At 42.0% G+C, this 27920-nt stretch overlaps 1 protein-coding gene across 1 annotated transcript in view; it reads left to right on the forward strand.

Moving 5' to 3' along the window:
• Positions 1 to 27920, forward strand: part of abcf1 (ATP-binding cassette, sub-family F (GCN20), member 1) — a 75939-nt gene that overhangs the window by 26843 nt on the left and 21176 nt on the right. Inside the window, exons 7-17 of the mRNA XM_078566737.1 lie at positions 1187 to 1264; positions 5188 to 5265; positions 7968 to 8048; positions 11074 to 11178; positions 16811 to 16924; positions 18338 to 18460; positions 19933 to 20033; positions 23117 to 23202; positions 23704 to 23843; positions 26979 to 27127; positions 27664 to 27747. Coding sequence (XP_078422863.1) covers positions 1187 to 1264; positions 5188 to 5265; positions 7968 to 8048; positions 11074 to 11178; positions 16811 to 16924; positions 18338 to 18460; positions 19933 to 20033; positions 23117 to 23202; positions 23704 to 23843; positions 26979 to 27127; positions 27664 to 27747 — 1139 coding nt within the window. The remainder of the gene's footprint in view (positions 1 to 1186; positions 1265 to 5187; positions 5266 to 7967; positions 8049 to 11073; positions 11179 to 16810; positions 16925 to 18337; positions 18461 to 19932; positions 20034 to 23116; positions 23203 to 23703; positions 23844 to 26978; positions 27128 to 27663; positions 27748 to 27920) is intronic.

A 27920-nucleotide genomic window follows, 5' to 3' on the forward strand; every position in this document is an offset into this window, starting at 1 on the left:
ACAGCTTGAATTTTGGCATGTTTAACTGCTATAGTAAGATAACTAGTGTAGTGTAGCTTGGTCAGATTATGAAGGCCCTTTATATAGATTGTTTTTTGTTTTTGCATAGTTTTATATACCTTTTAAAAATAATGCAAAACCAACTTAACACACCTGATTCTACAATTCCAGCAAATGCTTTGAAGTCTCTAATTTTTTTTAAAACCAAAAATCAAATCACTGCCGACATTCCAAAATTATTGTTCCATTGAATACTCACTTTTTTCAATGTGTACCTAAGAAATAATCATGGATTAAAATTTAAATAGACTTGCTGTCAGAATATTTGCCATTTTTTTCTGGTTCTCTTTTCACCAAAATATCGCGTTTAAATTTTGGCATGAGGCAATTGGTCTTCAAAAGTGAATCTAACGGCCATGTCTAGTCAGTCAGTCAGTTAGTGAACGAGGAAGAGATGAGGGGTTGGACAGTATGGAGAAGGAAGAAATCAACAGGTTAAGACATCTTTTGGGTCACCAGTTCCTTTTATTCGGTGGAAGGGATCAACAGGGTCATTGGCTCATGGCACGCAAAATAAAAACAAATGTTAAATCTGAAACACAAAATACTGGTTGTAAACACAAGTCAGTTGCCATCTGTAAAGAGAAAAGACAGGCTAATGTTTCAGGTGTAACATTTTTTCAGAATTGAAAGCGATTTATTGGAGTTAAGAGTAGATTTAGGGGAAGAGAAAGAAACTAGATGCCAATCATGGAAGTAATCAAGTCCTCCAAGTATAATGGCTTGGTGGGCAATTGCAACACTCAACATGGCCCATACATACCCAAATTTGTTCTATACATGTGCTAGATTGTTAGCCATGGCAGTAGATGTGCTCCAACTAACATCAGCATGTTATAACTAAGGCATGTAAAAATCAACCAGAATTGTTGCCCCTGATCTGACCCATTGACCTCTGCTTTCAAGTTTATACAAGTTAATATTGACTGGGGGGGCGGAGGATTGAGCTTGGCTGTCCCTGTGAAACAGTACGCCTGGGTGTTTAGTCGAGAAGTGGAGAACGTGTAGTGAGTTGGGTATTGATTATGAATTTAACTAGTGGTGGGTCCTAGTTGTAGTTCCAAATGCTGAGTTTCATCAGTGCCATTTGGGTTCATGGTAATTGTGTTGTGTTTCTGCTCCTTAGCCTATACCTGAGGAAGACAACAAGAGGCAAAGTAAAAAAGGCAATAAAAATGAAAGAGGAAAAGCAAAAGAGCAAAAGGTACTGTTCTCTCAATTACCTGTTGGCATGCTTGATTTAGAACTGTAGCTGCTAACAGTTATTTAGTACTGGCAAATGACAAGTTACCATTACCTTTCCTGTTCTAATGAAGTATGAATAGAAAGATTGTGTAGATAGTTATGAACAGGGCATGAATGAGGTGATAGTGTACATCTATGCGCTAATGTCCATCATGTAATTGAATGCTAGGATGAAATATTCAGGTCCTCACTTCTCAAGTGTCACCAATCTCAAATGAGCATTTAGTGCACCCAACTCCTTGGGGCAAGGGTTGGGGAACATGGGGAATGTCCTATATTATTTGTCAAATGGTCTTAGAATCTTGTGGATCATTGTAAATCGCCCCTCTCCAAAAGTCATTAACTGTTTGCTCCTCAGTCCAACATTTATAAACCCTTCCATCGCATTTTGTGATTTTTGATCATTTCTTTTGTCTTCATGAAAAGGATTTGGGCGCGAGTTACCTTTGTGGTATGCTGTAAAACTATGATGGGTTTAAAGAAATGAAGGTTAATGTCACTTACACAAGATTTAGTTCTGAACGGATCAGGCATTGAAAATGTCTATTAAAGGCAGATGAACCAGTTTGTGAAATGCTACAATTCCTGGCCTATTTCAGTTTGGGGGTGAATTTCTCATCTCATGCTTCTAATTCATTGTGACTAGCAGAAACTATTTTCCTTATGAAGTATTGTGTTTCTTAGGTAATTGATACAAACCCTTTGCAAGTACGACAGTGGAATCCCTGGGAGCAGAGATCACCAGTTTTATTGGCAGGCTTGCAGGTGAATCAGTAACTGAAATAAAAACAGAAATGCTGGAAATACTTCTTTCAAAATTCATTTATGGGCTTCATTGGCTAGGCCAGTGTTTATTGCCCATCCTTAATTGCCCTTGAGAAGGTAATGGTGAGCTACATTCTTGAACTGCTGCAGCTCATGTGTTGTTGGTACACCCATAGTGCTGTTAAGGAGGGAGTTACAGGATTTTGGCCCAGCAACTCAAAAACGGTGATTTATTTCCAAGTCAGGATGGTGTGTGGCTTGAAGGGGAACTTCCAGGTGCTGGTGTTCCCATGTGTCTGCTGCCCTTGTCCTTCTAGGTGGTAGCAGTCGCGTGTTTAGGAGGTGCTGCCTAAGGAGCATTGGTGAGTTTCTTCAGTGCATCTTGTAAATAATACACACTGCTGCTACTCTTCGTTGGTGTTGGAGGGAGTGAATGTTTGTGGAAGGGGTGCCAATCAAGTGGGCTGCTTTGTCTGGACGGTGTCGAGCTTCTTGAGCGTTGTTGGAGCTGCACTCACCCAGGCAAGTGGAGAATATTCCATCACAGTCCTGACTTGTGCCTTGTAGTTGGTGGACAGGCTTTGGGGAATCAGGAGGAGAGTTACTTGCTGTAGCATTGCTAGCCTCTGACCTGCTGTTGTAGCCACACTATTTATATGGCTAGTCCAATTCAGTTTCTGGTCAATGGTACCCCCTAGGACGTTGATAGTGGGGGATTCAGCGATGGTAATGCCATTGAATGTCATGGGTCGATGGTTAGATTCTCCCTTGTTGGAGATGGTCATTGCCTGACAGTTGTGTGATGGGAATGTTACTTGCCACTTGCCAGCCCAAGCCTAGGTGTTGTCCAGGTCTTGCTGCCTTTGGACATGCACTGCTTCAGTATCTAAAAAGTCATGAATGGTGCTGAATACTCTGCAGTCATCAGCGAACATCCCCACTTCTGACCTTATGATGGAAGAAAGGTTATTGATGGAGCAGCTGAAGATAGTTGGGCCAAGGACACTACCCTAAGGAACACCTGCAGTGATGTCCTGAAACAGATGCTTGAACTCCATCAGCCACAACCACCTTCCTTTGTGCTAGGTATGACTCCAACCAGTGGAGAGTTTTCCCCCTGATTCCTGTTGACTCCAATTTTCCTAGGGCTCCTTGATGCCACACTCGGTCAAATGCTGTCTTGATGTCAAGGGCAGTCACTCTTACTTCAACTCTGCTCAGCTGTTTTGTCCATGTTTAAACCAAGGTTGTAATGAGGTCAGAAGCTGAGTGACCCTGATGGAACCCAAACTGAGTGTCAGTGCGCAGGCAATTGCTAAACAAGTGGCACTTGATAGCACTGTTGATGACCCCTTCTTCACTTTATTGGTGAGTGAGAGTAGACTCATCAGCTCTGGCAGCTTCTGTGGAGGGAGGTACAGAGTTAATGTTTCAGGTTGGTCATCTTTCATCAGAACTGGAAAAAGTTAGCGATGAAACAGGTCTCCATTATTTTCCAGTTCTGATAAAAGATTTTCGACCTGAAAAATTATCTCTGTTCCTTTCTCCACAGATGCTGCCAGACCTGCTGAGTATTTCCAACATTTACTGTTCGTATTTCAAATTTCCAGCATCTGCAGTATTTTGCTTTTATCATGATCCCCAAACCAGAGTTGGATTAGATTCTGAAGGCTCATCAGGAAACATTAAGAATTCAACTAATAGGAATTGTGGTGATGTTTTTGAATCATTGTGGGATTGGATTACACTATTGTTCATGTGCTGTCTGAAACAAAACAGCTAATGATTCACATCTTGCTCACCTCACTGAATTATTCCAAATAGTAGTTTGGTAGTACAAAACTTGAGTATTGCTGAAAAAAGAGACATGCCTCAGCTTTTCTTGTTGCACTCATCAGGACACTTGAAAGAACACCAATATAAGGGGGAAACAACAATTCATACTGTATGTGAAGAGAGTGCTGATGGGTTGGCAAGTGGTGAAAGCACCATGGAGAAAGCACCATTGATGGTGACTGCTAGTTAACTGCCAAGCACTGTTTGAAATTTAAACCAGGCAACTTGACCCTGATTGGTCAAGGCTTTGCCCTGAGGACCAAGTCAGTGACTCATTCCTCAGGGCAATGCCTTGATCAGGGTCACTGATTCAATCTTCAGGGCAATGCCTTGACCAATCAGAGTCAAGCTGCCTGGTTCAAATTTCAAACAATGCTTGGCAATTAACTGTGAGTCACCATCAGTGATGCTTTCTCAATGGCAATGCTACTTGCTAACCAATCAGCACTTTCTTCACATACAGAATAAATTGTTGTTTTCCTCCTTATATTGGTATTCTTTTGAGTGTCCTGATGAGTGCAAGATGAAAAGCTTAGACGTATCTTTCTATTTTCAGCAATATTAAAGTATTCCAGTTTGCTTTTGAAAAAATTGAAAATGTCTGGAAAATGCAATATCTAGTTCAGACCACAAAGATCCCATTGTTCCTGGGTTATGCCATTGTATGATTAGAAATTGGTCTGTATAGATACAGATCATGGAAGTGATCAGCATCACTCTCCCCAAGGGAATATCAAAGGTACAGCTGGAACTTATAGCGTACTCTTTGTGCCTCACTCACTGTGTTTGCGTTCAGCTGTTTAATAATTGGTTGTAGTTTTGTATCCGATCATTTTCTTTAGGTTCTGCAGTGATAGCTTAACTACACCTGAGTGGTTCTCAGACTCTTCTTTAGAAGGCCACCTGCTAATATTGAAACGCTCCAAGGGATCTCACACCCGAACTTCCAAAGGCTTGTGCCAATTACCTATGAAGAAATAATACAATTACGGTAAACTGTTACTGTAATTTGTGCACTAACTTTGATTAGGCAAATGGTGTGCAGATGCTTAGCTCTAAGGCAATCGAGCATTCCTCCTTTTTTCCGCAACATCAGAGAAGTTCCAGAATTGGTCAGTCTGCTGATTCCTCACTTGTTAACTGATCGTTTGACTGAACTTAAGCGGGAAGAAATAATCCAACTTCTCTTGTAACATATTCAACTGGACTTAAGCCAAATAAATGTAAGGCATATGCATATTGAAGAGAAAATTAGTTGGATCTCAATGCTTTCTGCCACAGGTAGAATCTGAAGATGACAATGAAGATAAGTCAAGTAAGAAGAGCAAAAAGATGGAGAAATCAAAAGCAAAGCAAAAGGTAGACAGATGAGGCTGATATTTTGTAAACTTAATGTTTAGATTTCAAGTAAATTTATAATTAACAAGTTATTAACAAATCTGAGGTTAATTAGGAACAGGAGTAAACAATTTGGTCTCTTAAGCCTGATCTATCATTCATTTAGGATACAAATCATTCATGATCTGACACCCTTAAAGAGGCGGTGCTCCATTTCCTTTGAGATATATGCCGAAGCGCATATTTCATTGAAAATCTCAATTGACTGTGTCCACAGTCCTTTAGGGGAGAGTTCCAGGTTTCCACTGCCCTTTGTATGTAGAAGAGCTTCCTGATTTCACTTCTACATGACTCAATTCTAGTTTTAAGATTATGCCTCCTTGTTTTGAATTCCCTGACCAGAGGAAATAGTTGACCTACCATACTTGTCACGACTCACTGGAGATGGTGCGCCGCATTATCAAGCCCCACTGCTCCTTGAACTGTGACAAATGTGATTAAACCGCCTAATTGTTTAATTTAGGTTAACAGAATACAAGCACCAGGTTTGTAAACTTAATAAATAAATAACTGTTTATTGAACAAATTGTCTTTAACCATTGGTAAAAGAAAAACCTAAACTCTACCCCTTCTTAAATCCCTATACACATACATACAAGACACATAAGACACACAGAAACTTATGAATTTTAAGGGTGGGATAAAACCGTTCAATAGCACCAATTCAGGAGTACAGGATTCAATGGGTTGATTTTGATCGATGTCTTCCAAATTCCTTTCAGTTCTTTGTTGATTAAACAAGGTGGTTTTCCCAGTACTTTCAGTCTTTTGTTCACTGGTTGAGCACTTGCTTTTCAATGTCTCTAATGGTGATTTTCCCCTTTTCCTCTTGACAGGGGTTTTTCAGAGAGAGCAGGTTATAGAGATATGAGAGAAAAAAACAGCTAACTATTATTGTAGTATTACTGGAATCCTGCACACAGAAGAAAGAGGTTTTAGGCCTTTTTTCTTTTCAGACCAGGAGCTTCTCTCTGCTGCACTGCTCTCACACAAACCCTGATCACCTGGCTTGGAGCCAATTTAAATGTTGTTGCCAGGCAGTTCCCCATTAGACCGGATTCCCCCTAGGCACCATCCTGTCTTTCATGGCACACTCTGTTGTAGGACAGCAACATTGTATATATCCCTCACATTGTTCCAGTCAGCATGTTTTTCAAACTGCAGCCATTGTAATTTTAATCCACAGCCCAATAGAAATTAAAAGATATGTCCTTTACATACAGAATTTATTTTTCTTTTTTAAATATTCTGTGTTTAGATCACCAATCACAAATATAGGCCATGTTTCTGCAGCTTATCCTTATGATTTACCCTTTTAAGCCCAGTATCATTCTGGGCAGCTTAAGGTTGACCCCTCCATAGCCAGTATATTTTTCATTGGGTTTCGATATGTATCTAAATTATGTTTCTACGCATCTAATTTAGTTGTAGCCTTGACTTAATGGCATTGTTTGAGTTTGATTCTGTTAGACGTCTTCCATTTGCACACTTATTGGCTTAACAGTTTTTGATGTAAATAGCACATACGTTATTAACTTTAGGGCTGTTGCAGTTTTGCTGAAAAAGAGAGACTTTTTTGTCGAAGCTTTTCAGCTTACACTTATCAGGACAATTCACAAGAAAATACCAATGTCAGGGGAAACAACGTATTTATACTGTATGAGAGGAAAGTGCTGATTGATTGGCAATTGGACCCCAGTAGAAACGCTGCCATGGACAATGCACCAGTGGATGGTGACTGACAGTTAACAGTCAAGCATTATTTGAAATTTAAACCAGGCAGCTTGACTCTGGTCAAGACATTGCCCTGGGGAATGAACCAGCAAATGGCTGTCACTTATTTTGTTCAACTGAAACAGGTGCAATGTGTGTACATGTTCTTTCTGTTTGCAAAGAACAGGGCCCTGTGTATTAATATATGTAGCTTCCAGTACTTGCAAATGCACCGCACTGTGAGCCCGACTGACAGTAAAGTATGGTCCTGACTCTGGTTTAAACCCAAGCTGCAACTCTCACTTTCTTATAATTGCATGTTGTAGGAACCTTGTTGTATTCACTAAATCTGTAAAGGTTTAAATTGTATTAAGGATTTTACAGTAATTGTAAATCATGTCTGTTTGCTAAGAATTGATCTTGGTACCCTGTTCAAAAAGTGCAAGCTAGTTGGACTAAATGGCCTTTTTACCAGCTTGTGTTTCTCTTCCTGTTTAATGTATTGTTAGTTGCACTCAATTACAAGCTGTGTGATTTTATCCCAACCAATGGTAGCAAAAAATAGTTTTATGGGAACATAAGTCCCTTTTCTGCTAAAAGCAATGTCCTAGTGTGGAATGTCTGTGTGCAAACAAAGTAACACAAAGCAGTTTTATGACGAGTATGCTAAGCAGCAATAAGTCAGATTTTCGTCCCAGCCAGTGCATAAATTTGTTGTCATGAGGTAGTCGTCTTAAGCTTACACCTTCAAACGTTTCTTGAGCCACCTGTGGACACTGAAACAAGGCACCAGCTTAAATGCAAGGGAGGTGTGCAGGAGGGAGGTGGTCAGAGAGTGCCATACAGAGGTTGTACTCTTAAAGGCTGAACAAATAAAAGGTAAACCTAAAAACAACTTTTTCGGTAATTTTGCATTCACGAGGAACTAATTAGACTTTCTGGCTTGACAGGCAGTCTCTGACGGTGAAGAGGAGGAAGAGGTGGACGACAAGCGGCCGACAAAAGGAAAACACACAAAAGGAAAGCAGAAGGTAGAAAATTTGAAAGGATTGTGGCAGGAGAGAGTCAGGATGATTTAGATTGACCATCATATAAATGGCAAAAACTAGCCTATGTTACAGACTGAAGGAAGGAATAGGTTGGCCACCTCTCTCCACTCTCCATTCCCAGTCCCCTGCCCTGCCCTTGTTTTACTAACATTGGGAGCAAAAGAAAAATTCCTAAGACTCATTATAAATATGGTGTTGTACTGTATTTCTTTCTTCCATTGCCATTTTATTAGCTTTCTATTTATTCATTCTTGAGATATGAGTATCTCTGGCATTTGATCTGATGAATGGCGGTATTCCTTAGACTGATCCACCTGGCCTAAATACACATTTTGCCCCTCCCCACCCCTGAGCTGTAACTGCAGATAGCATTTTAAACATTTGTCAGCTAAACTTAATGTAAAAGCAGCACTTCCATTTAAATAATACGTAAATTCTTTGTAGCAAAATGGTCAAAAATCCTGAAGTGTGGCATTGGTAGTTATACCTGAACTCTAAGCACGTGAGGCTAATGGTGCTAAAGATTCTTGCTGCTCAGCACTAATCGCTAGCCTAGGCAAACACATAAAACCATGACTGAAGCACATTTCCACTGAGATGATTAAGTGACATTCTCAACAATTCCCATAATGTTGACAAGTTATATACAGTGAAATCTTGGAGTCAAACTCAGATGTCACAAAACTGCTTGTCAAAGTTATCAAGCATTCCTGCCGGGAGGTGGTGGCATAGTGGTATTGTCACTGGACTAGTATTCCAGAGACCCAGGATAATGCTCTGGGGACCCAGGTTCGAATCCCATCGAATTTGAATTCAATAAAAACCTGGCATTAAAAGCTTGATGAAGACCACAAAACCATTGCTGATTGTCATAAAAACTCATCTGGTTCACTAATGTCCTTTAGGGAAGGAAATATGCCATCCTTACCTGGTCCTTGCATGTGACTCCAGACCTACAGCATGTGGCTGACTCTTAAATGTCCTCTGAACAAGGGCAACAAAGGATGGGCAGCGGTGCCTCCATCCAAGGAATAAAAAAAAAGTAAAAGCCATAGAACAATGCCTGTGATTAACTGAAATTCCGCAGTGGTCGATCCAGTTTAGCTGAACTGTTGTTCAGCGCCGGCAAAAAAAAACTGCCGAAACCCTTTGCAAAAGAGGTGCTTCCGCAGCGCAAGCAAGCTGGCTTCTTCTGCTATGGGGTCATGTGACTGCACCAGCCAATCAGAGCGGTTAGACCTAAAGACGCTTAAATATGAAACACTGGACAAGCCATCCATTCATATCGACGTTTCTCTGTAAAGCTGTGTGAGGGCGTATGGTGAAAGCTATGAGAAAGTTAATGTTGATTGACACAGTAAGTGGAAAACTAGGACTTGAAGCGGAAAGTGGACATAGCGAAAGAGTGGGATATTCCACCATCGAGTTTGTCTACCATTTTGAAAACCAAGGAGAACATCTTGGAACAGTTCAACAAACAGGCAATCTCCCCAGCATGGAAGAGGATTAGAATGGCTGCCAACCGCATGTCGTAGAAGCTGTGCTAACGTGGCTCAAGGCAACCTGAGCAGAGAACGTGGCCGCCTCATGTTTGTAGGAGACGCATTCATGTGGCACATTGGGCCTCTGCAGCTATCGAGAATTTCAAACCGGTTCCCCTGGGATTTGACTCGTAGAGAGATGGCATTGAATATTTTTAAGGCTGAGTTAGATAGATCATTGATTGACAAGGGAGTTGAAGGGTATAGAGGATACTCTGGAAAGTGGAGTTGAGGTCACAATCAGATCAGTCATGATCGTATCAAATGGGAGAGCAGGCTCGAGGGGCTGAATGGTTTACTCCCAATTCGTATGTTCGTATTTTTTACTGTAATTTGCCAATATCTGGTGGTTGGCATGTGGGCTTCTTGGCAAATTCTTGTACAGGTTGAGTATCCTTTATTCGTAAACCCAAAAACTGCACTTTTTTTTAACCTTATCAACTTAGTGCGGCAGTTTCTGACCCAAGCTAACATGAACCTCACCGAGTGCACCTGATCTTTAGCGTGGGAAGTCTAGTTGTTTGTCTGCACTGTTTACCTTGTGATTTTTGTCTGGACTACTTACCTTGTGAACTTTCTACAAGCAGAATCGCGGTTTCCGCCACGGGTGGGAACTTATTACAGGTACCCTGTACTAATTATTCAGTGGTACATCTTGCTTTTCGAGCCATTTTATTTACTTTAGACTATAGCTAGCCTAGGCTCCGGTCATTGTAATGTAAGTAGGCCTAGGCCTATATGTGGTATCTGAAATCCGAAGCGCAATTGGCCCCGAGGGTTTCGGATAAAGGATACTTGACCTGTATTTCCAAATAGAGCACAGTCGGTACCTTAGTGCTTGTCATCAGTTATAATTAAGGGAATCATAACTGTACAAGCTGCCATATATAGCTCCCTTATGTGATTTGGTGTTGAAGTACATCATTGAACATAAAGCTGTACAAACCACAAAAGTCCCAGGTTCAATTTCCAGCCTGTTCACCTTTACCAGGACGTGGCAGGTGTGATGCCCTGAGTGAGGAAAAGGAAAAGTCGATTAGGCTTCCCACTTCTGTTGGAAAGTGCATGTGTGCATATCTCTAGTAAGCCCAGGATTAGTTTTGGCCATGTGTTCTCAAATAATGTGCCGACCGATTGTCCAGTTGTGCACATAAGGAATGGCTGCTAGGATATTGTACATGGAGAATGGCTAGTGCCCAAGGAATAGTATCCCAGAATTAGCATTCTGATGAGAGGAATTTATTTTGTCAATGACGGGATTAACGTTTGAGCTATTTATTATCACTACTGAAATCCAAAGAAAAGATCTGTGTCTTGTGATTGCTCCCATGTATCTACTTGAATAAAAGAAAGATTGCCTGGCGGGAGTCATGAGAACATCAGCCAAGCTGCTTTGTGTTTTGTATGTGGAATAACATTGGGCAATTTAAAAGCAAAAATGAGTTGACTTATATTTTTCCAAACAGCCTGCAAATGCCTTTGCTGCCCCAGAAATGGAGGAGGAGCTGGAGGAAGAAGAGGAGCTGGAGGATGAGGGGGAAACGGGTTCCAAAAGCAAAGCAAAAGTCAAGGTGAACACAAATTTATTTTTGACAAGCATCTGAAGTCTGTCTTAAAAATGTACTTGGGAGCTGGCTAGGGGGAGTTGCTTAGCCCAACAGTGAGTTAGTGTATTCGTGAGAGTTGTTAACGAAGTGGTGGTGCTATTTTGACTGTGAATGAGAACTGTTGAGCATGGTTCCTCTTAACCATTATATTCTGATTTCTTGCAGCTTGTATGTAGTTTGCATTTGGTTAACACCTGTTTAATTTTATAGAATTGGATAATTTCTAGCAGCAACAAATTTGTGCTTATACAGCATAATGTAGTAGAACGTTCCAGCGAGGTCCACAAAGTGGGGAGATGGGGATAATGGAATGGTGCAGCTAGCTGATTGAAAAAACAGGAGGAGGTTGTTGAAAAGGCAATTTCAAGGAGACTTTTGAAGGTGGGTGAGATTTAGCAAGGTAGAGGAGTATAAGAAGTCTTGTTGCCTGCCACATCACCAATAGAAAGGAGGGAATTGGGAAAATGCTTGGAGTAGGTACAAGTTGGAACAAGTGGATGGCTAGAAGGGGAAGAAGTTCTCTGATGCGATTTCTTTCTGGCAAGTAAAGTTCCATGCCAGACATTTTACATTTTAAGTTGCTGTTTCTATTTTATTACTTTCTCCAGTTAGTTATTGCCCTTTGGAAGGAGTTAAATGGAGTCTTGATGGGTTAAATGATATTCATGGTGATGGATGGCATTTAGGCACCCATTATTGGCAGCTTCCTTAATCCTGATTGACCAGTTAGCCTGGCTTAGTAACGTAACTACAGGGTCAACAGATGGTGTAGTGGTAATGTCACTGGACTAGTAATCCAGAGGCCCAGGCTAATGCTCTGGAGATGTGTGCAAATCTCACCACAGCAGGTAGTGGAATTTAAATTCAATTAATTACTAAATCTGGAATTAAAACCTCATCTCAGTAATGGTGACTGTGAAGCTACCAGATTGGGTGACAATGTCCTTTAGGCATAGACTCTTGTTTGACTCTTAACTGCCCTCTGATAGGGTAAACCAAGCTTGAACAGCAGTTTGAACAAACTGCTACAGAAAATTCAAAAAAGAATCAAACAGGACCTACCACCCACCATTGACATAGGCACCAGAAATGACAACAGCACACCCTGCCCAGTCATCCCTTACTAACATTGCTCACATCTCTGGACTTGTCAAAATTCAGAGAGCTGTCCCACAGACTGTTCCAGCAACAGTCTGACGTCATCATACTCTCAGAATCGTACCTTACAGCCAATGTCTCAGACACTTCCATCACCACTGGCAAGTATGGGCAGCAGCACGGTACTATACAGTAGGGAGGGAGTTCCCCTGGGAGTCCTCAACATTGACTCCGGGCTCCAAGAAGTCTCATGGCATCAGGTCAAACATTGTCAAGGAAACTCCCTGCTGATTACCACCTACTGCCCTCCTTCAGCTGATGAATCAGTCCTCCCCAATGTTGGACACCACTTGGAAGAAGCACTGAAGGTAGCAAGGGCACAGTATATACTCTTCAATGTCCACCAAGGGTGGCTTGGTAGCACAACTACTGACCAAGCTCTGAAGGACATATCTGCCAGACGAGCATTATACTGGTGTTGAGGAACCCAACAAATGGGAAAACCTACTTGATCTTGCCCCACACCTCTCCCTGGCCAGTCTACCTGTTGCAGATGCATCTGCCCATGACAATATTGGTAGGAGTGACCACTTAGTCCTTGTAGAGAGAGAAACTCTGTCTTCACATGGAAGACACTGTCCATTATGTTGCATGGCACCACCACTGTGTTAAATAGAATAGATTCCGAGCAGATCTCTCAGCTCAAAACTGGGCATCCATGAGGTGCTGTGGGCTATCATCAGCAGCAGAATTGCATTCATTCTCAATATGTAACCTCATGGCCTGGAATATTTTTCACTCAGAAGATCAAGTCTGGTTCAGTAAGTGCAGGGGAACATGCCAGGAGCAGCACCAGGCATACCGAAAAATGAGATGCCGGCCTGTTGAAGCAAGAACACAGGACTTGTGTGCATGCTAAACAGCAGAAGCAGCATCACAGCACTAAGTGATTCCCACAAACAACAGATCAGATCAAAGCTCTGAGCACTGGCACATTTAGCCCAGTTGTTAACTGTGGAGGTTCCACGGGTTTTCCTGTCCTCAATGATTGGGAAGCCCAGCATATCAGTGTAAGACTAGGTTAAAATGTTTGGAACCACCTTCAGCCAGAAGTGCAGAGTGGATGATTCATCTCTACGGCCTCCTGAGGGCCCCGACATCACGGGTGCCAACCTTCAGCCAATTGGTGTGATATCGAGAAATGGCTGAAGGCACTGGATACAGAAAAGGCTGTTGGCCCAGTAGTAGTCCTGAAGACTGTGCCCATAACCAAGCTGTTCCAGTACAGCTACAACACTGACATCTATCCGGCAATGTGGAAAGTTGCCCATGTTTGTCCTGTCCACACGAAGGAGGACAAATCCAATCCGGCCGATTACCACCGCACTTGTCTACCCTCGATCAGCAAAGTTACGGAAGGTGACATTGACAGTTGCAACTAGTAGCACTTTCACAGCATTAACCTGCTCACCGATGCTCAGTTTGGATTCCACCAGGGCCACTCAGCTTTTTTTAAAATTCATCCATGGGATGTGGGCTTTGCTGGCTGGGCCAACATTTATTGCCCATCCCTAGTTGACCTTGAAAAGGTGGTGGTGAGCTGCCTTCTTGAACCGCTGCAGTCCATGTGGTGTAGGTACACCCACAATGCAGTTAGGAAAGGAGTTACAGGATTTTGACCCAGCGACATTGAAGGAATGGCAATATATTTCCAAGACAGGATGGTGTGTGACTTGGAAGGGAACTTCCAGGTGGTCGTGTTCCCATCTACCTGCTCCCCTTGTCCATCTAGATTGTAGTGGTTGGGAGTTTGGAAGGTGCTGTCCAAGGAGCCTCGGTGAATTCCTGCAGTGCATCTTGTAGTTGGTACACCCTGCTGCTACAGTGCGTCAGTGGTGGAGGGAGTGAATGTTTGTGGAATTGGTGCCAATCAAGTGGGCTGCTTTGTCCTGGACGCTGTCAAGCTTCTTGAGTGTTGTGGGAGCTGTACTCATCCAGGGAATTGGGGAGTATTCCATCACACTCCTGACATCCTTGTAGATGGTGGGCAGGCTTTGGGGAGTCAGGAGGTGAGTTACTTGTCGCAGGATTCCTAGCCTCTGACCTGTTCTTTGGCTGTATTTCTTTCAGTTTCCAGTTCAGTTTCTGGTCAATGGTAAGCCCCAGGATGTTTATAGTGGGGGATTCTGTGATGGTAATGCCATTGAATGTCAAGGGGTGATGGTTAGATTCTCTGTTGTTGGAGATGGTCATTGCCTAGCACTTGTATGGCATGAATGTTACTTGCCACTTGTCAGCCCAAGCCTGGATATTATCCAGAACAAAAACAAAAATACCTGGAAAAGGTCAGCAGGTCTGACAGCATCTGTGGAGAGGGATACAGTTGACGTTTCGAGTCTGTATGACCCTTCATTAGAACTAAGACATATAGAAATGAGATGAAATATAAGCTGGTAGAAGCTGGTGGGACAGGAGAGCTTGATAGGGGGCCAGCGATAGGTGGTGGCCAAGAGACTGCCAAAGATGTCATAGACCAAAGGACAAAGGGGTGTTGACGGTGGTGATATTATCTAAAGGATGTGCTAATGGGGACATTAAGGGAAGCAAGCTAGTGGCAGGTGGCCCTAGTGCGGGTGGGGTGGGGGGAAGGGATTAAAATGGGCTAAAAGGTGGAGATGAAACAATACATCGAAATAAATTTAATAGGAGGGAAAAGAAAAAAATATAGTTGAAAAAATATTATAAATTATTGAAAAAAGTGGGATCGGAAAGGGGGTGGGGATGGAGGAGATAGTTCATGATTTGAAATTGTTGAACTTAATATTAAGTCCGGAAGACTGTAAAGTGCCTAGTCGGAAGATGAGGTGCTGTTCCTCCAGTTTGCGTTGAGCTTCATTGGAACATTGCAGCAGGCCAAGGACAGACATGTGGGCATGAGAGCAGGGTGGAGTGTTGAAATGGCAAGCGACAGGGAGGACTAGGTCATGCTTGCGGACAGACCGAAGGTGTTCCGCAAAGTGGTCACCCAGTGTGCGTTTTGTCTCTCCAATGTAGAGGAGACCGCATTGGGAGCAGTGAATGCAGTAGACTAAATTGAGGGAAGTGCAAATGAAGTGCTGCTTCACTTGAAAGGAGTGTTTGGGCCCTTGGACGGTGAGGAGGGGGGAAGTAAAGGGGCAGGTGTTGCACCTTCTGTGGTTGCACGGGGGGTGATCCTTTGAACGCGGAGGCTGGTGGGGTGATGAGTGAGGACAAGGGGGACCCTATCATGATTCTGGGAGGGAGAGGAAGGTGTGAGGGCGGATGCGCGGAGGATGGGCCGGACACGGTTGAAGGCCCTGTCAACCACTGTGGGTGGAAAACCTCAGTTAAGGAAGAAGGAAGACATGTCAGAGGAACTGTTTTGGAAAGTGGCATCATCAGAACAGATGCGAAGGAGGCGAAGGAACCGAGAGAATGGGATGGAGTCCTTAACAGGAAGCGGGGTGTGAGGAGCTGTAGTTGAGGTAGCTGTGGGAGTCGGTAGGCTTGTAATGGATATTGGTGGACAGTCTATCACCAGAAATTGAGACTGAGAGGTCAGAGAAGGGAAGTGTCAGTGATGGACCATGTGAAAATGATGGAGGGGTGGAAATTGGAAGCAAAATTAATAAATTTTTCTAGATCCAGACAAGAGCATGAAGCGGCACCAATATTATCCAGGTCTTGTTGCATTTGGACATGGACCTGAGCTCCTGACCTCTTTAGAACTTTGGTCAAACATGGAGAAAAGAGCTGAATTCAAGAGGTGAGGCAAGCGTGCCTGCCCTTGCTATCAAGGCAGGAATTGGCCAAGTGTGACATCAAGGAGCCCTAATAAAATCAAAAGTCAGTGGGAATCAGGAGAAAAACTCTCCACTGGTTGAAGTCATACCTAGCACAAAGGAAGATAATAGTGATTGGCGGAAGCCAATCATCTCAGCCCTAAAACATCACAGAGCTCCTCAGGCTAGTTTCCTAGGCTCAACCAGCTGCTTTATCAACAACCATCATAAGATCAGAAGCGGGAATGTCTGCTGCTGATTGCACCGTGTTTAGGTAACATTCACAACCCCTCGAATACTGAAACAGTCCATGCCTTGACATTCAAGTACCGTACACACTTGAGAATTTCTAAGCCGTAGGTCTGTCAAATAGTGCCTAAGCAAACTGTACTTGGGTGCATACTTAAAGGGAGAAATTGTGTACTTCAGAATCAAATAGACAGAAACTGAGGATTTCTCACCAGCTAAAGATTTAGAGACTTGTAATGGTTTTCTGCTTGGTTCAAAGCCAGTTAACCAAAAATGTTACCTCCTGGCTTGGACAAGAAATGCTTTCACCTTTGTTTGGACTGAGCTCAGATAGTAGGGTAATGACCTTTTTTTTTATACCATATGAGATTGTTTTAAATGCAAAACATAAGCCTGCTTGTCAGCTGAAAGAGATATTAATATTTTTGTACTCCCTAATAATGCAGAGTGAAGATGGTGAAGATGAAATGGAAGTGGATGAAAAGGCGGTGATGGAGAAGGGAACAGATGACAAGTATGCTAATATGAGCAAAAAAGAGAAAAAGAAACTCAAGAAACAGGTAAGAACCACAAGTTTTTTTTAAATTTAAGGTTTTCAGTTTTGTAGCTCTAAGCAAAATCTGAAATTAAGCTGCACTACTGGAGTGAAGGAGAATGATTATTTTGATCGAGTGGCATCATTTTGTTGTCCACAGGTGGTGCTTTTATAAATTGCTATGCTCTTGTCACCTGCAAGACTGAATTCTTTGGCACAAGATACTTGTGATCTAAAAGTGAAACCAATGCCTTATCCAAAGCAAGCACCAGATTTGCCTTTACTTTGGGAGCTGATGTGTTTCTTCACATCTTTTTGAGTGCTCCAAAGAGATCTGGTCCCACATCCATCATGGATGTTTTACTGTCCATCTCATTCCATGATTAATAGAGGCAGCAGAGGTAACCAACACCTGGCAGTTATGCCCTGTAATGATGGTTGTAGATCTCAGGCTAGGCCAGGGATCATGTTGCATTATTGTTGACACTTAACTTTCTGTCACCCAACCAGAGTCTTGTCCAGCAGCTTTCCCTTAGAATATATTGATAAACTTTGATAGGCTTTTGGTTAAACAGATAATGTTTTCCTTTAAATATAAGAATGGTGGCAACTTCCATGTGTAAATGCTCAGTACCTGTGAGACCTTGCTGAGTGTTTAAATGTTATAATCAGTATCATGAGCAACATTCTCTGCAAGCTGCAAGGCTATGCGGCAACCTGGAATTGAGTCCAGGAACCTTGGAAATTGAACCTGGGAAAATGAATTCAATAAATATCTGGAATTAAAGCTCTTATTAATGATGACCATGAAACCATTGTCGATTGTCGTAAAAACCCATCTGGTTCACTAATGTCCTTTAGGGAAGGAAATCTCCCATCCTTACCAGGTCTGGCCTACATGTGACTCCAGACCCACAGCAATGTGGTTGACTCTTAAAAATGCCCTCTGAACAAGGGCAATTAGGTATGGGCAATAAATGCTAGCCAGCGATGCCCACATCCCACAAATGAATAAAAAAATATATAGAAAATGAAACGCATTCAACTTCCCATGGGCTTTTCCATGAAATTTATCTATAGCACTTTTTAAAATCTAAATATAAAATTTAGATTGAAATTCCATTTTGCTGTCTGTAGGGTTACCAATGATTGTGTGATGCTTTTGCAAAGATCTATTTACACCCCCTGTTTTCTGTAAGATTACTTTGAGGTTGGGTTGCTGACTCAAAGGCTTTTCAACAGCTCAACTTCACTCGAACAGTGATCAACATATTTCTAGTTAAAACTGGCAATCTCACAGACTGGGTTGGACCAGTGAAAAAAAACCATACAGGTGGAATTGTTTTAAGAGACTGAAGTAGTTCCATAACTGATTTTAACCTGGATTACTGGTGTGTTGACAAGTAGTAATTTCTTTTTCTTTTCAAATTCCCCCCAGATAGAATTTCAGCGGCAAGTAGACACACTGAAGGCTTCAAATGATGCTGAGGGCGACTTCTCTGTGTCACAGGCTGAACAGTCATCGAGACAAGCCATGTTAGAGAATGCATCAGATATCAAGGTACTTATTGCAGAGTCCTGACTGGGCGGTTAGTTCTGGATTTGAACACTTGGAAGCATCAATGTTAATTTAAGAATTTGAGTTGGCACCAGGTGGCATTGGGTTGTGTCCCAGGCTTCCTGCCTCAATAATGGTGTGCTGGCCAGAATAAATTAGCCCTGAAAGTCCTAAATTTCCACATCCTGTGTTTCTCAAACATTTGTGGCAACACTAAAGTGTAGTGACTTATGTTGGTTAACGTCATGCGATAAGTATAACCGTTTCATAATGCCGCAACCCCGGAGTACTGCATTGAAGTGTTATGCTAGATTGTGCACTCAAATTCCTTGTGTGAGCTTCAATCCCACATGCATCCTACCCAGTGACAAGAACATTACCAACCAAGCCAGGCTGGTGAGAGCTCTGCAGGAGTAGACAATGTGACAAGGAAAGGAGTAAGAAAATTGAGCAATTCCTTTTCGTTTTTTTCTATGTCCATTCTAGAACAGTTTAGCTGCTCTGAAGAAACCGAGACCGGGTGCAAATCTCCTTTTAAAATTGACCACGTTAGTTGCCTGCTGAATGCACAAATGTATAACTTTGTTTCAGCGGCCAATCATTAAGTGCATTTGTGATCGTATCATTTCTATTCCTCTCCAAAACTCATGATTTCATTGTTACCTGGATGTGAATCTTTAGTTTTGGGTTCAGGGGTGCACAGGCTGACTTCATCGCTTGGACTCTGTTTTATTTTTCTCTCCTAAATTGTTACCCTCTCTCCCAATTTTCCTCCTGCCTCTCAAGTCCACCTGGCATGGTACAAACAGATCAACGAGGAATGTCTCCAATCAGTCGGTGAAAAACTGACCATTAAAGCATATTGCTCATGTACCCTAAACCTCACTGTTCAACATCGAACTGCTTTACTTTTGACACTGGTGAGGAGTAGTTTTGGATGGTTTGGTTTAGCAGCTATCTCCCATGAATTTAGGATTGTATGTCGTTTTAGCCGGTGCAGCAGTGACAGCAACATTTGGCCGTAGACCCACTCAATTGGGCAGCTGTGGGGGAAAATCAGACTACCTGCTGGTGAACGTAGTCCGCTGACTGCTGCTAGAAAGTGTTTTTTACCAGATGCCGACAAGGGCAAAATTGGGTTTGGCTGCGATTTTGTCCGTGGATGAATAGCTTGCTAATGCTTGCTTTAAAGATGGCAATCCTGACAAGACCCTGCAGAGCTCCAAGCATCTCTTTAGTGTGTCTCATGAGCTGAGAGGAGAAAATTTGAATAAGAACAAAATTGTCAGCCAACAAAAAAATGTCAGCAGTGGCTGCTTTTACCCAACTGGAATTTGGGGAAGGGTGTTGGATTGATGCAAAGCTTAGAGTAAAGCGTGAATGTTTTATCAGTTATTGCAATTGTTACCATTTTACCCAAAGTTTCTGCTGGGACCTCTGGCTTTTTAAATGGAACTGCATCTCACTCTTTTCAGCTGGAGAGGTTCAGCATCTCAGCTCATGGGAAAGAGCTCTTTATCAATGCTGACCTGTACATTGTGGCTGGGAGGAGATATGGTTTGGTCGGACCAAATGGGTAAGTTGGAAAATAAGGCTCTTTTCAGTCTTGACCCTTTACTTTACTTTTGTCATTGGATTTCAGTAAAATTGTACACCTTGTGTTAAAGGTTTCACGTGGCGTTGTACAGTTCAAGTTTCCCTGTTTTAAGTCTTTCAGTTTAACATTGTGTTTTTAATGGGGCTGGTATTCAAGTTTGTGTTATTGCTTTGCATTAACATCATTTCATGTTGGGTCATGTGACCCAATTAGCGCCATTTTGGAGCAGCCTCTCCCACTTGCCACCTCTCCAGCTTGTGGTGTACCTCTGCTACTCTTCAGCTCAAAGCTGCTCTCACTCCATAGACTGCTTCGTGCCTCTCGCCACTCATCTCGCGAGCCCTCTCTCACAGCGAGGGTTCAGGGAAGTGGCAACCGGGAGGGTCAGGCAACAGGAGTGTTGACTAGTGGGAGGGTCGGGGAGTATGATCAGTGGCGAGCAAAAGGTAATTAGAAAGAGTTAGCATTTTTTAATATTTTAAAATTTATTTTAAACGTTATTTTGTTTACAAATACAGTAATTTAGCAATGTACAGTATTTAAACTTATATCATTTAATTTTTTTCTCTGACTGGAAAGATCCTACAGAGCTTAACTAAAGCTTTTACATTGGTTGTAATGGGAAAATGTGATTGCTTTATGTTTCAATTGAAGTTTTACTTTTCACGAATGCGATTACAACATTAAGTAAGGAATTACTGTGTAGTGCTTACATCCACATTTGCTGTATTTTATAGTAATGTTTACCTTTGTAGAGATGGGTAGGAAATGGAGATGTACTTGTAATATTTAAATTTGAGGGAAACTCGAGAGCCTGCTCTTCCAATAGTGCCACGGAGTCTTTTACATCCGCCTGAGGTGGGTCTGGCTTTTACATGTCAGCTATAAGACAACACTTCTGATGATGAAACATTCCCTTAGAACTGCAAATAAGTGTCAACTTAGTGATATGTTCAAGTCTGAAATCAGGAGATCAAACAACAATTTTCTACTCCCAGGGATTATACAGCACAAACTCATTCGTTAACTGTTCCTCATAGAGGAAACTGCTTGGCCTCTGCTCAATGCAAACTTGTCATTTTGCGCACAACATACTGTGAGCGTTTTAGCTAAAACTCCATTGCAAGAGCTTCTGCAAAATTGTGAGCAATATTCAGAGCATGGGTGCTTTAGCCTGAATACACTGCAACAAGGTAAATTTGTGGATGTAGAAAGAAGACGGGCTTAATTTCACAGCTGCTATTCAGATTAAACGGAGCTCGTCACCTCCAAGTATCAGTTTTACAGAAATTCATAAAACAATAATCCACCACACATACTCTCCCAGCTCACACAAAGAATGGTCACTTAGACAAGGAACCTGGGAGACTTCAATATCTGGAGAAATGAATTTTAGCCAGGAGTGAGAACTTTTGGAAGAAGAGGAGGAGATAACGAAGGGCAACAAAAAAGCGAAATAAGTTCTGCAATGATAACTGGTGACTTTGTTATCAGGAAGATGCAGGGTTACAAATGCCATCTGCAAAATTACTTCTATTTATTGACAGCACATCAAAATAAGTTTCCCTCAAATATAAATATTATGAGTATATCTCCATTTCCTACCCATCTCTACAAAGGTAAACACTACTATAAAATACAGCAAATGTGGATGTGAGCACTACACAGTAATTCCTCACTTAATGTTGTAGTTGCATTCCTGAAAAGTAAAACTTAAATTGAAACATTAAGCGAATCACATTTTCCCATTATAACCAATGTAAAGGCTTTAGTTAAGTTCTGTAGGACTTTTCCTGTCAGAAAAAAAATTAAATTATTATATCCTGTAAGTCTAAATACTGTACATTGCTAAATTACTGTATTCGTAAACAAAATTAACATTTAAAATAAATTTAAAAATATTAAAAAATGCTAACTCTTTCTACTTAACCCCTACTCTCCACCTCTTCCTCTCGCCACTGATCATACTCCCCGACCCTCCCACTGGTCAACACTCCTGCTCCCTGACCCTCCCGGAAAATCTGTCTAAATCAGCTTTGAATATATTCAATGACCCAGCTTCCACTGCTCTCCATGGAAGAGAATTCCAAAGACTAATGATCCTCTGAGTGAAGAAATTCCTCCTCATCTTCATCTTAAATGGGAGACCTTTTATTTTTAAACCATGTCTCCTAGTCCTAGGTTCCCCCATGAGCAGTAACATTCTCCCAGCATCTACCTGTCAAGCCCCCTCAGAATCTTGTATGTTGCAATAAGATCACCTCTTATTCTTCTAAACTTCAGTGAATATAGGTCCAACCTGCTCAACCTTTTCACATAAGACGATCCCTCATCCCAGGAATCAACCTAATGAATCTTCTCTGAACTGCTTAATATAAGTCTATCCCTCCTTAAATAAGGAGACCAAAACTGTAAACAGCACTCCAGATGCAATCTCACTGGGGTCCTATACAGCTGTAGCACACTTCCCTACTTTTATAGTCGATTCGCCTTGCAATTTTGCCAGCATTCCATTTACCTTTTTAATCACTTGCTGTACTTGCGCACCAACTTTGTGATTCGTGTACCAAGACACCCAGATCCCTCTGTTGCCGAGTTCTGCAGTTTCTCTCCGTTTAAATAATATACTTTTTTAAATTCTTCCTGCCAAAGTGAAAAAGATCACATTTTCCCCCATTATTTTCCATTTGCTGAATTTTTGCCATACTATGAGAACATACTATGAACGCCAGAAGTCTTGCTGCAAACCAGCCTTCCCTCAGCTGTGCTGTTAAACTGCACAGTCCTTCAAAATAAAACACTCTTTTTACTTAAATCACTCAGAATATACAAGTGCAAATATATGAATTACAGACAGGTAAAGATTGTCTGGTCCATCTGTCGCATTTCACATCATTGATGCTTTCATGCATCACAATATATACGTTCCACATCCAATGATCTCTCTGAGGTGCCTCGTAATAGTCAGGAATGTGCTCTGCATTGGGCAAACTTAGCGCGCAGAAGCAGTGGCCTTGTTAAGTTAGAGGGAGCATTATTAACATTGTACCTTATGTTTCCAGTAAGGGTAAGACAACACTACTGAAGCACATCCAGAATCGAGTGCTGAATATACCTCCCAACATTGATGTGCTGCTCTGTGAACAAGGTAAGCCAAATTTGATGAGAACTAATTCCATTTCAGTGTTAGTGTAGCAGAGATTACGGGAGAGTGCAATTCTAGTCCTGCTCTTGATTGCTACTGGATACTGCTGCTGGAAAGTGCATTTGGGTGGTATGCATGATATGGTCAGGCTAGCATTACTTATTAGCATCCTTTCCAAACTGCTTGGGTTCCACTGTAGCTTGTCTTCATCTATCTCTCTATTAACAACCATTGATATTTTGGTGTGATCCTCACAAACTTTACTACCAATGCCTTTTTTCTAGATCATATAAAATGTAGTGCCTTCCTACAAGAGCCCTGACTCATTACACCACTCTATCCAGAATATTTGCCATTTAAACAGAAGTTTAGCAATATCACATGCTATTAGAGGGAGGAATAGATTTGACATTCAGCGAGGAAGGAGAGGAGTGAGTTAGAGAAATATGTACTGTATTGTTGAAAATTGATCCATAACGACACTTCTGGGGACTTTCTCTTCAGAGGTAAGGGCTGACAACACAGCAGCAGTTGATGCTGTTCTGAAAGCTGATATAAAGCGAATAAAGCTGTTGGAAGAGGAGCGACAGCTCCAGGCTCTCTTAGAGAAGGGAGATGACCGAGCTGGCGAAAGACTGCAAAAGGTGAGCATATAAGTTTCAGTTGACTTTTCTAACCTCTTCACCTTCATCTAACTGATGCAACAAATTGTCATTGAACTGCCACAACTTCCATAGAAACTATAGCCCAGTCTACGTTTCTCTTTAACACAAGCAGTACTTCTAACATGCTGCAAAAATCTGTCATTCTTGCTGTGGTACATGTAGTTAAATATAATGCGCAGCACAGTCCATTCAATCCCACTGGTCCTTGTCATTGTTTATGCTTCATACAAGCTACTCCCACCCATACTTCATTTAACCCTATCACCATTATCTTCTGTTTCTCCCTCGTGCTTATCTAGTTTTCCCTTAAATACACCTATGCTGTTCACCTCAACCACTCTTTACAATAGCCAGTTCCATATTCAAGCCACTTCCTGGATGAAGAAGTTTCTCACAAGTTCCCTATTGGATGTCTACTACAACAATAACAATTTGTATTTATAGAATGTCTTTATAGCCTGTTGGAGTATTAAGTCGACCTTTGAAGCCTCAAAATCCCTCCAAAAACAGGGGTCAGCTTATTTGCTGAGTATAAAAATGAAATACCATTGTTGGTGGACATTATTTTGAAATGTCATCTGCTTTCGACGCAAAAAGTGGGCATGTCTTAAACTCCTGTGCACCTTCACGATACAGCCCATATCGCCTGCTTGCTCCCTTACACCCAGTTATAAGGTACATGCATTTGTGGGGAGAAAAATTGAGGCTGACTACTAATGAGTATAGAATGTTGTAGCTGAGAAGGGGATTTAAATACTGGGATTTACAGCAACAAAATGTTGCACTTCGCAGAGGCATCATAAAACAAAGTATGACACTGAGCCACATAATAAGATATTAGGGCAGATGACTAAAAGCTTGATCAACTAGGTAGGTTTCGAGGAGTGTCTTGAAGCAGGAAAGCAAGGAAGAGAGACGGAGAGTTTTAGGCAGGGAATTGTAAAGCTTAGGGCCTAAACAGCTGAAGGCACAGGCACCAATGGTGGAGCAATTAAAATTGGAATTTTAAAGAGGCTGAAATTAGAAGAGGGTGGTAGGGCTGAAAGAGATTACATAGATCGGGAGGGGCCAAGCCCTGGAGGGATTTGAAAATGAGGATGAGAATTTTAAAATGAAGGCATCATTCAACTGGAAGCCAATGTATGTCAGGGAGCATAGGGGTGATAGGTGAACGAGATTTGGTGTGAGTTGGGACACGGGCAACAGAGTTTTGGATGACCTGAAGTTTACGGAGAGTAGCATGTGGGAGGCTGGCCTGCAGTGTGTTAGAATAGTGAAGTCTGGAGGCAAAGGTGTGGATTAGAGTTTCAGCAGCAGAAGAGCTAAGGCAGGCACAGAGAGGAGGGATGATATTACTGAGATGGAAATAGGTGGTCTTCATGATGGTGAACATATGGCTGAAAACTCAGCTGGGAGTAAAATATGACACCAAGGTTGCAAACACCCTGCTTTGGCCTTAGACAGTTGCCAGGGAGAGGATGGCAAGAGAGTGGAGTTTGTGCCGGGCACCGAAGACAATGACTTCAGTCTTCCTAAGTGCTTAATTGGTGGGAATTTCTGCTCATTCAGTACTGGATGTTAGATAAGCAGTGTGACAATTTGGAGACGGTGGAGGGTGATGAGATAGAGTAGGTATCATCAGCGTGCATGTGGAAACTAATGCTCTGTTGTTTGTATGATGTCGCCGAGGGACAGCATGTGTTGGAGGAATAGCAGCGGGCCAAGGATAGATCCTTGGGGGGCCACCAGAGGTAATGGTCCAGGAGTGGAAAGAGAAGCCACTGAAATTCTTTGGTTGATAGATAGAAAAAAATGGAACTAAGTGAATGTTGGACCCACCCAACTGGATGTTGGAGGAGGATGGTATGATGAACTATGTCCAAGGCTACAGACAGGTTCAGGAAGGTGAGGAGAAATTGTTTGCCTTTGTCATGGTCACGTAGGATATCATTTGTGACTTTGATAAGTTCTGCTGCAGTCCTATGACAGGGTCTACCCTATCAAGCTGCTTCGTAATCTTCAAGAAACTCAACAGGTCTAACAGCATCTGTGAAGAGAAAAACAGAGTTAACATTTCGAGTCTGTTTCGAGAGCTCTGAAGGAGAGTCATATCTGCCCTGAAGAAGAGTCATACGGACTCGAAACATTAACTGTTTTTCTCTCCACAGATGCTGTCAGACCTGCTGAGTTTTTCCAGCATTTTCTGTTTTTGTTTCAGATTGCCAGCATTCGCAGTATTTTGCTTTTATTTTGCTTTGTAATCTTAATGATCTTTATCATACCATCCATCAGTTTTCTCATTGAAAGAGAAAAGAGCCTCAGCCAGTTCGGTCTTTCCTGAGAGGTTTAGCTGACAGTGGTACTGCATGTTTGGCACAATAATATTACATCCATGTACGTAATGAGATGTTAGTCACTAGCTTTGCCAGGAGCCATGATTTCAGCCAAATTCTATCAAAGGCAATTTCATGCTGCTGCATTGTCCTGGAGTGGACCTCAACCAACACTGCCCTCCAGATTTTATAATGTGTATTTGAGAATTGGTTATTAGCTTGTGGTTCAAAATTCCCTCCATGACATGAGCACATAATACAAAATGGCAGTCTAGTCAGCAGTGAAGGACTACTGCATTGTCAGAGTGCCATCCTTGGGATGAGACTTTAAACCTGTTAAATCTGTAATGCGAGCTCAGATTAGCTAAAAGGCCACCTTCATTCCAAGAGTTTGTAATCACTGGCTCAGGGAAAACAAGACTTGATTTACTGAATATTTTTCTGAGATACTAGTTTTCTTTGACCAGTGTATTTTTGTCTACAGTCACTTAGTTTGTAAATGGTTTTATTGACTTTATTGTTTTGAATGGAGAGAAATATTGGTGTACTAAATGCCATCTTACTGCAATGAGAATGGAGGATTCTGTTAATGACGAGAGAAATCCCCTCAGGATGCAGCTTGTAATTTCGAGGATTGAAGTTCAATGGGATCTTTTGCATCCAAATTGCCTGTTCTCCTGCCTAATCTGAGCTCTCCATTCCAAGTTTCCTATTGTGTAAGTAGTGCGCTATGTGTTTGTGTAGCAGACTTTGAGATTTCTCATGCTTCATCTTTCTGTAGGTATATGAGGAGCTGCGTGCTACAGGTGCTGCTGCTGCAGAAGCTAAAGCCCGTCGTATCCTTGCTGGTCTGGGCTTCACTCCTGAGATGCAGAATCGACCTACCAAGAAATTCTCTGGAGGCTGGAGAATGAGAGTGTCACTGGCGAGGTAAGCACAGGATGGGTGAGGGAGGAGTGGTGGTAGATGAGAGGTTAGCCCTCTGATCATGGAATGATTGGTACATACTATGAAAGATGAGAAGCTACTTCTCTCTGAATAGAGGAAGGTAGAGGTTTCATGAGGAAGAAACTTCTATTTAGGGGTGGGTGAAGCTTATAGGAGATGAGAGTCTGTCTCTGAATAGATGGGTATTTTGATTACCCCTGATTGGGTCAGGCCTGATGAGGGCAGAAAGAGGATAAGGACTGCCTTTGGTTCATGTGGATAGGAGCAGTACAAGGATAAGGGCTACCTCTAGGATGGTGAGGATGGGCACAGCAGATAGATAAGGACTGCCTCTGAGGATAGTGGAGGGTATCGGCATTTCTTTGACTGCAGTCTTCACTGAACAGCTGAACCAAAAACTGTGTAATTTTACTGCTTAGTGGTGTGAATGAAAAGACTGCAGGAAGTACAATAATACAGCTTGCCTCATTGGTTGTCTTTGTGTCCAGTTCCTTATTACATTCTCTTGTGCATTATAGAGCCCTGTTCATGGAGCCCACATTACTGATGTTGGACGAGCCCACAAACCACCTGGATCTTAATGCAGTCATTTGGCTTAACAAGTAGGTGTGATATCGATTAGTGTGGGTTCACAATCTGGTGTGCTCAGTTCTCTACTTTGAAATTTCAAACTCAAAATTCATAAATCCCTCCAAACTCAGATCAGCTGTCCATGAACTTGTATGGGAAGCAATCAATCCAACAGCCATTGACACAACAACAGGAAAACCTGCCC

This window comes from Cetorhinus maximus, chromosome 21, assembly GCF_964194155.1.
Source record: "Cetorhinus maximus chromosome 21, sCetMax3.hap1.1, whole genome shotgun sequence".
Taxonomy (NCBI): domain Eukaryota; kingdom Metazoa; phylum Chordata; class Chondrichthyes; order Lamniformes; family Cetorhinidae; genus Cetorhinus; species Cetorhinus maximus.